The 9,506-nt window shown below is 40.1% G+C and overlaps 1 protein-coding gene across 2 annotated transcripts; it reads left to right on the forward strand.

The window, feature by feature from the left end:
- The first annotated feature begins 2,368 nt into the window (after window positions 1–2,368).
- LOC134215713 (ninjurin-A-like) lies at window positions 2,369–3,246 on the forward strand. Of its 2 annotated transcripts, XM_062694841.1 has the most exons (3): window positions 2,369–2,684; window positions 2,751–2,881; window positions 2,948–3,246. In XM_062694841.1, the coding sequence occupies exons 1-3, from the start codon at window positions 2,628–2,630 to the stop codon at window positions 3,126–3,128; spliced, it is 369 nt and encodes a 122-aa protein (XP_062550825.1). In that variant the 5' UTR covers window positions 2,369–2,627; the 3' UTR covers window positions 3,129–3,246. The 2 variants fall into 2 exon arrangements, with proteins under 2 accessions (XP_062550825.1, XP_062550824.1); XM_062694840.1 differs by having other exon boundaries at window positions 2,414–2,684; window positions 2,751–3,238.
- Window positions 3,247–9,506: the final 6,260 nt, after the last annotated feature.

Raw genomic sequence — 9,506 nt, forward strand, 5'->3', positions numbered from 1 at the left:
TACAATCGTTTTGGGCGCAGTTTAACCATCACCAGATAGTGGTCAGAGTCGATGTTAGCGCCACGATATGTCCTGACGTCGATAATGTCGGAGAAGTGCCGTCCATCAATCAGAACGTGGTCGACTTGTGATTCTGTCTGCAGTGGTGATCTCCAGGTGTACCGATACGGGAGGCTGTGTTGGAAGTAGGTGCTGCGAATGGCCATATTCTTGGAGGCGGCGAAATCAATTAGTCGTAGGCCGTTTTCGTTCGCCAGCCGGTGAGCGCTGAACTTTCCAATAGTCGGTCTAAACTCCTCCTCTTGGCCAACCTGAGCGTTCAAATCTCCTATGATGATTTTGACGTCGTGGCTTGGGCAGTTGTCGTACTCACGTTCCAGCTGCGCGTAGAATGCGTCCTTATCATCATCAGTGCTTCCGGAGTGTGGGCTATGGACGTTGATTATGCTGAAGTTGAAGAACCGGCCTTCGATCCTCAACCTGCACATTCTTTCATTGATCGGCCACCACCCGATCACGCGCCTTTGCATATCGCCCATCACTATGAAAGCCGTTCCCAGCTCATGTGTGTTGCCGCAGCTCTGGTAGATGGTATGATTACCTCTAAACGTTCGCACCATTGATCCCTTCCAACAAACCTCCTGCAGCGCTACGATGCCGAATCCACGGTCCTTGAGCACATCGGCGAGTATGCGTGTGCTCCCGATGAAGTTGAGAGATTTGCAGTTCCACGAACCGAGTTTCCAATCGCTAGTCCCTTTTCGTCGCAGTGGTCTTCGCCGATGGTTCCGGTCCGTACTCTCTTGTTGATTGTTCGTTGCTTATGATTTTTTAAAGGCTGGCTTGCAGGGCCTGACACCAAACCCCCTAAATTTCCGGAGGACCATGGTGCACAGTTTCACTTAGAGTCCCTCGCTGGCACTCGGACGATGATCAGCCGCCCCTAACATGGAGAACAGACGCTGTTGTGAGCCGATCCTGACATGGAGAACAGACGCTCAATAAGATTTGCACCTCCGGAGAGGAGCAACCCCCCCTTGAAAGATGGATATTTGATGTGATTTAAATCACCGGTTATTGCCGGTTATTCAATGTCTCCATAAAAGATTAACAACTATTTAGGTCGATGCAAATATTTAAAATAAGGCCGATGCAAATATATAAAAAAAATGTATTCCTTCTCGCTGAACAGGTTTATTTGGAAGGAACCCTAGAAAAGGGGTATGTATACGCCACAGGCAAAACACAGAGTAGACTGTAAAAACAACGCGTAAAGCAAATCCATATTGAAATTTCTATGGAAACTGAGAAATCCAAACCGCTTTCAAATAAATAAAAACCTTACATTTAAGTGATAATTTATAAGTGGAATAAATTAGGCTCATGTATATAACACTTGCTGAAGTCTCTGATTGAGATTAAAAAGTCTATCTATAATATTATTAAAAAAAAGAATGCCAAGGGCGAAACAATTAGTTGAGTGTAAATAAAAAATTATACAAACCATTTAGGATTAAATTTATTAAAGTACTTAGCAATTTTTTTTTCTCAGGAAAGATTAAGAAATCCTAACGGGTATCAATTGAAAATACGTTTGAAACGAAGCATAAAATATACTGGTACAATAATAATGCATGTGAGTTACCATTTATAAAAAGGCCAATTATGTAGGCTCAAGCATATTAAGCTCGAGGTTACACTAAAGAGGTGTGTAACAAAAGCACAGAGGAAGAACAATAAGTTTAAGGTCTATGCAGATAACTGAATAATTAGCCTTGATTTAGGACTAAATGTTCCAGAGTGGTGTCAATTGAAGAACGTCGAAAGCTTAGCTCAGAATGCAGAATGCTTAAGTAAATCCATACAGGTGAGCATATATTTCGGCTTATGGAGGACAAATTTTGTTAAATTAATCTTGTTTAATACCTTAAAAATGAGTAAGATTTATATGTAGAAAATAAGAGAATTTGCACACATACGTACACATACATGTGAATAAGTGATCTATTAATGTCTCAATACATGCTCACATTTGCTATCTAAGTTCTATTGAAGAAATTTTTGAAATCACTGTAAAATTTTACGTTTTTGCTTTTCTAAGAAGGTTATTTTGTAGATTGAACCAAATAAAAATAAGTATGATTTCTTATCATATCATTTGCAATAGTTATATTTTCAATATTAATGTGAATTTGTTTCAAATAGCATACATTTTATTGCATAATTTATGAAATTCATTAATAGATTAATACGTAACACGCCTGCGTAATGCATACAAAGTAATATTGTAGACAAGTTGTTGGTCCAAGGTTCTCTATCCACCGGGATGGGGCTGTCATCTTGCATATATCTTCCGGCGAACAGCATTTCAAAAATTAAAAGATAGTTTTTCGGTTCAATTTCCAAATGCATTTTCATTTACTGTGTTACCATCAACAAAGCATATCCATTTCCCACAGCACTGCGGTTATTCAGTATGAGTTGTGCATCCGATCAGCTCGCTCGCTTTTACTACATCTGCGTGGTGAACTATTTTTAACTTTTTACTTGCATGTCAAGTAGGCAATTGATTAGATTTGTTTTGGGAGACGCAAATACCTAGGTGCATCTTCTGAGAAATAGCGAAAATGGACGTGGAAAATAATTCGCCAGAATCAACAAAAGCGGAAACGAGTTTCCAACAGGTGACAAAAACAGTGAAACCTTTCCAAAGAGCCAAGCAATTCTAACTAAACTTCTGCTAACCGCAGTCCCAAGTACGGGCAGTTGACCCAGTGACCGGAGAAATCATCCCGAACGTTAACACCTACCAGCAGAAGAAAAACCTTGCCCAAGGCATGATGGACCTGGCCCTGGTCTCGGCCAACGCCAACCAGCTACGGTACGTGATCGAATCGTTCACCCGCCATCCGTACTACTACTTCAGTTTGATCTTCCTCTCGATCAGTTTGGTCATTCAGATCGCGGTTGGCGTGGGACTGATCATGAACAGCCGCTACGATGTCAACGACAAACGGGAGATCTGCAAAGCGAACAAAATCAACGATCTGGTTACGATCGGCATCTTTCTGATAACGCTTGTTAACGTGCTGATATCGGCTTTCGGGGTGGCACCGCAAGTGAACTGATTGTGATTGCTTTGTTTTCTGTAATTTTGTTTTACTTAAGGTGCGATTTATTTAAATAGTTTAGGGTTTTTATTCAATAGCAAATACAAAAATGTTCTTTTTTATATTATCGTGTTTTGGTGAATCAATCTGTGAAATGCTTCCAATTGCCCTTAAAGCGATCAATTAAAAAATATAACGAATTTCACGTGCTACGCATACAACAGTGAAGTAGTGAAGGGTGAAAAGAAGCATTGAAGGAAGCAAACTTTAAAGCTTTAAGCATCACCAATCAGCAGCTCGTCAAAATCAAACTGCATCTAGTTTTCGGGGTAATGAAGTTCCGGTCAATTATGATCTTTAGGAATGGCTCAATTAAAATTTTAATAATACAGTGAAACCTCCATGAGTCGATATTGAAGGGACCATCGACTCATGGAAATATCGAGATGTGGAATAGAAAATCGCTGGGAAGCTGTTTGAAGGGACCATCACAGTAACCCAGAAAATATTTTTTCATATGGCGTAATTTGCTTCCATGAGTCGATATCGAGTCATAGAACATCGACTCATGGAGGTTTGACTGTATTCAATTATGAGAGAAACTTGTGGAAACGATAAACTTATGGCTGAAAGAAATTTGAAAGTTTGTTATGCCATTTTTATCCTAACTTTGACTTCATATTTCCAGCCACTTATCGCAAAGTACTGTGCGTTTAATACAGCATTTTTTCATGAGATGTTGAAAAATGTAAAAATAATGCTGATATTAACTGTAGGTAGGATATCCAATCTCTGATTATAATTCATTATGGCAATAATGACTGATATGACTAGTACGCTATTTAATCATTTTATTGATTACTTTATTCTATCAGATGACAACAAAAAGTCCATCAAAAAATTCAGTGCTTTGCTAGGGTAAATATATGAATTTTCGTTATTTTCATTATATCATTAGCAAATATCAAGTTAATTAATATTGCTACATCATTTCCTTGCTGAGAATCATTAAACTATATTTTTTCATAGAGGAATTTAGGTGAAAAGGTAGGAAAAAGGAGTATCCATCACCTCCTATCTATGATCACATCAAGACTCATATAATAACTATTCCTGTCTAATGATATGGAAATGCTTATATCATCTTCCAAACTTCGCAAGAATTAGAGGCGAAAGTATAGATTTGAAAGTTCCGTTAGGACACGCAGGCATGAAGAATGTTTTGTAGAAGTCGATTTGAAAGCATGCGAAGGGTAATATTTGTGATGATATAAATCTCACGACCTTCCTTCTGGCGAAATCCCATATGAAGAGGGAGGGTAGAGTATCAGTGTGGAAGCTGATATCTCTCCACTAGCTCAGCTTTCACACTGATACTCTTCCCTTCGTCTTCATACGGGAGCCCGGCGTTTAAGCGTGCTGCAAAATCACAGTGCAAGTAATGCAGCTGGCTTGCTCGGCCTCGCCCGAGTGTTTGGTGTGCGCAGGTTTAGAGTAAACGGCGGAACACGTGTTGTTCGTGTGCCCACGTTTTCGCGCAATGCGTGACCAGTGACCACATGCTTGCCAAATGTGGTCTGGACACTACCCCGGACAACCTAGTTCGGAGGATGTGTAAAGATGAAGTTGGCTGGAACGCCGTTTTATCGGCTATCGCCCAAATCGTCTCGGAGCTACAGAGAAGGTGGCGCGTGGACTCAAGGATGGCTAGTTCAGGCGCAAATAAGAGGTGGTCCAAGGGATCGGAGTCGGCTTCATGGGTCATACCGGTGGTCATGCCCTGTGGTCGAACTCGATCCTTTAATCGAACAAGTGGTCGCGCGAAGAACAACATGGTATCGTCGCTTTCGCGGCGTCGGTCAACCGGGCGGGTTCCGAACCCGAGGACGGAAAGGGGTCCTCGTCAAGGCTGGGGCAGGCGTAGGCACCGCGTCGGCAAGTCCCTCTGTGTGTTGGCGAATAGACCCGATCGCAGAGAGGTCAATTTGGGGTGCACGCGGAATCATCATTCTTAATACCAGTCGTGCAGAGGGAAGCAGGCGCGAAGTCGATCCTTCCCACCTTCCGAGGACATAGGGCGTGGTAAGGCCACCTGGAAAGCCGGCAATGCGCTGGCACGATACCATGGTGTTCTTCTAAAAAAGCGAGTCACAATGTTCGGTGCTGCAAGGACACGCAGCTAACCTCGAGGGTGCGTTGTGCACTGGCCCTCCTTTGAAGCATTACTTTCTGGTTGTACCGAAGGGACGATGGACTTGGCGGCAATGAAAACGGTTTAGCGGGTCGGGAATGTAGTCCTGCCTCCCTCGTTTGCTGTTGAAGGTGGTTCCTAACCCCGCACTTCCTGGACAACCCAGGATGTCTGTTGAGCAGATTCCCCCTCCATTACTTAGGAAAAAAATACGGGAGTTTGGCAGAAGGAAGATCGTGAAAAGAAACATTTGCGAAATGATTTACGTCATTATTAGGGGTGGTTGAAATTCGCGATTTCGCGGAAGCCGCGAAATCCGCGAAATTTGATGTTAGCCGCGAAATTTAAACATTTTCGCGAAAAACCGCGAAATTATCCTTTCCCGTCAATAATTTTATTCCATTTTATTGCCTCAGTAGATTTCTTGACCTAGTCAATACCAACTCGACAAACAACGCATTTTTTGATGACTCGAATTTTTTTTTAAGTGCAGAGTCCGAAATTGGTCGAATGTTGAGCCAAAAGTAAACTGCAGAACAATTTTGTTTTTCTTTCAAATTGTAAAAATAGTTATAGACTTTAAAAAATATGGATTCTTTAGGAAAGTTAGAGATTCTCAAAGGGCTACTACCGAATTCACATGACCTGCGACATGTTTCAAATCTATTTTTTCTCATTCGGCCTCTTTCCGTTTTCCTCAGCACTTCAAAATAGCGGTGAAATATCTGTCTATTCCTGGAAACTCGATAGATGCTGAACGTAGTGTCTGTCAGTACAATTTAATCAACACTTCCCAGCGCCAAAAGTTAACGGGAAAAAATTGGCCTTCGACCAGAAATGCAAAGAAATAATTAAAAAAAAAAATATTTGAAATTAATAAACGCAACAATTTAAATAAATATGGAACCTACATTGTCTTTTTTATTTTTTTGTACCGAAATATGATTTACCGCGAAATTGCCGCGAATTTTCAGATTTTCTAAATTGGCTGTCCGCGAAACTTTTTAAAATTTTGCCGCGAATTTTCACCACCCCTAGTCATTATAATATAAATTCATATCTATAGTTTTTGTTCGGCAACATTTATTAATATCTGTTCACCACTTTGGGATAATAAAATTAAACATTATCTGTAAATATTAGTGTATTACAGAATACATAAAAAATTCACTTAAAATTCATTTTGTTGCCTATTTGAAAAATCCCTTAAACTTCCAGATTTACTTGCAAAACATATTTAGTGCCACTCAGCAGATCAAAAGTGAAGATATAAACACAATTTTACAACAATGTCTGAAAGATAAAATGACAAAAAAATGAACACTCGTGATATATGGGACATTGGGGCAAAACGAGCTCAATAGCTATAGAAGTGTTCCGCGTCCCTGAAACAGCACTCATTGAATTCATTAAGTTGTAGTTCGTTCGTAAGTTGTTCGTAAAGAAAGTTATCATTTTTTCCCCCTTTGAAATCGGATTTTCCCAGTGTTGCAATGTCCTGCTTTAAATGAGGGGAAAACATAAAAAAACAACAACAATGCAATGGACAATGATTTTTGTGTTGTTCTTATAACAATTGGATAACAAAATAACAAAATAGATGGGGAGATTGTCTCAGTGAGCGTTACGTAATTAAAGGGGGGATCACCAGTTACTTACACCGGGAGGAGGTTGAAAATCCGGATTTTTTGCGTTACGTAATTTGTTGGGGGCCCTCCTTAGCCGTGCGGTAAGACGCGCGGCTACAAAGCAAGACCATGCTGAGGGTGGCTGGGTTCGATTCCCGGTGCCGGTCTAGGCAATTTGCGGATTGGAAATTGTCTCGACTTCCCTGGGCATAAAAGTATCATCGTGTTAGCCTCATGATATACGAATGCAAAATGGTAACTTGGCTTAGAAACCTCGCAGTTAATAACTGTGGAAGTGCTTAATGAACACTAAGCTGCGAGGCGGCTCTGTCCCAGTGTGGGGATGTAATGCCAATAAGAAGAAGAAGAATTTGTTCACAAAACCTTCATGGACATTATTGGATCCCAGATTAGCTCTCGTGTATATGGCTATGAAAATTTATTTTAGTACTCGCAAACCTCACCATTTGAGGGAGGGCCACGCCAACTCTGTGACCCTCTAGCTACACCCTTGTCAAAAATTGTATCTCGGTTTAGCGTCTCAGGGTCTGTCTCATTTGGAGAATTAAACTGAAATTAAACTTAAAAGTGACATTTCAATAATTATCGAATAACCCTGCTCGCAGATCAAGATTACTTTTGACAGATATCGAATCATTTTGCATCGATGTCTTATTGGAATCTCTGGGTAGCACCAGCCATTCTTATGACCGAGTTATTTGCTAATTTTCGAACTGTCACTTTTAAGTTTGATTCTCCAAATGAGACAGACCCTCAGTCGATTCTTTGACTTATTTAAGGTCTACTTTCCCGAAGAACCCATATTTTTTGAACCCTCCTATTTTAATTTAGAGCCTTCTTAATCTCATTCATAATATGTGGTTCCACAGCTTGACCGTCATCGACTATGTCCATCCTGCTCCTTTATATGCACATTTTCATTTTCGCCGTTCAACAAATCTTTGAAGTGCGAAACAGGTACTGCTGATTGCCATCCCTCTATCAGCAGCAAAGGTCACAAGTCATGAAGAACGACCACGAAAAGTGCCGTAACTTAATTTGCGTTCTGTGTTTGGAAAGACCAGGCAGCCTAATAACAGATGTGTGCAAATGCCAATCCACTATTGCATCCCGAATTTTATTCGATAATATTGTAAGATATTCGTGAGCACGGAGAAGTAATAATGATTCTAATAAAAACATATAACTGGTTACAAAAATCTAGCAAAATGCTGAATATTTATGGAATAAACTAAGCCAGTTCTAGTAGCTAGGCAGTAGTAGTAACGCTGAAAGCATCGCATTCATATCATTCTGAAACTTACCCAATGAAATATTAGAGAGAAGATGTCATCAATATTCCTATTTTAAGAGTTTATTACTCAGCCGCATTGCATCCGAATTACTTTTGAAACATAGCAAGTTTCTATAGATTCCAAGAGAGAATTTGTGAATTTTTAAAACTACCTATATGCTGTGTAGTATTCGGCTAATCGGCCGTACAACAGATCAAGTTATTAAATATGCACAACACAGTATACCAAAAGAACATATTAAAATAAATTAGTGGAAACACGAGTAGACGAAAATAGCTCACTAAAATCAAATGTTGATGAGATAGCAAAATGAGATATGGTATGGACATGATTGATATAAAAGATAAAGGTTCAGACGAGAATATCAATATTTTGCACTAAAATATCATGAGGACATCAAGTTATGCTATTTGTAAGAAGTGATCATTAGTTTGTTTTTATCCATAGCATATCTTGATATTAAAATGATATTTCGGTGCAAATTTTTGATATTAATGCCTGTTCTTTTATCTCTTATATCAATCAAGTCCATATCATGTTTTGTTATTCCATTCATGGCTTCTGCCCGGGAAGGCATCCTCGTATTTTGATGAGATTGTAATAGAAGGCTCTCCCTCAAGGCACATAAATTCTATCTCGCAAATTCGTTAATCCGTTTGAAAACGTGTTTTGTGCAAATACGCAGTGTGCAGTCAATTAATTCAACAGCTTGAGTTAGGACAGTGGGTTAATTTCAAGAGATATTTACTTCGGTATTTTATACAATCTATTGAATGAGACCACATGAATTCGAAATTTACATTCTGTCGTGGTAAAAGATAGCATGCTGTAATACCCATAAAATATATAACAGCATATTGTACGAAAATAAGTGCTCCAAACTATTTAACGGATTTCATTCATTTATTTAGTTTACATCTAAACAGATAACACTGAATCAACAATTTGACGCCACAATACATGGTTCGAGGCAGCATCTCTCCATCCTTAAATACGCCCCATTCTCGCCAAGTCGTTTTACACCTGGTCTGCCTATCTCGCTCGCTGCGCTCCACGCCGTCTCGTACCTGCCGGATCGGAAGCAAACACCATTTTTGCGGGGTTGCTGTCCGGCATTCATGCAACATGTCCTGCCCATCGTACCCTTCCGGCTTTAGCTACCTTCTGGATACTGGGTTCGCCGTACAGTTGGGCGAGCTCATGGTTCATTCTTCGCCGCCACACACCGTCTTCTTGCACACCGCCAAAGATGGTCCTAAGC

The sequence above is a fragment of the Armigeres subalbatus genome, chromosome 2 (genome assembly GCF_024139115.2).
Source record: "Armigeres subalbatus isolate Guangzhou_Male chromosome 2, GZ_Asu_2, whole genome shotgun sequence".
NCBI lineage: Eukaryota > Metazoa > Arthropoda > Insecta > Diptera > Culicidae > Armigeres > Armigeres subalbatus.

Coding starts and splice junctions, on each gene's coding strand:
- LOC134215713 (XM_062694840.1), top strand. CDS start 2,628: ATGGACGTGGAAAATAATTCGCCAGAATCAACAAAAGCGGAAACGAGT. Junction 2,685..2,750: donor CGGAAACGAGTTTCCAACAG/GTGACAAAAACA, acceptor TGCTAACCGCAG/TCCCAAGTACGGGCAGTTGA.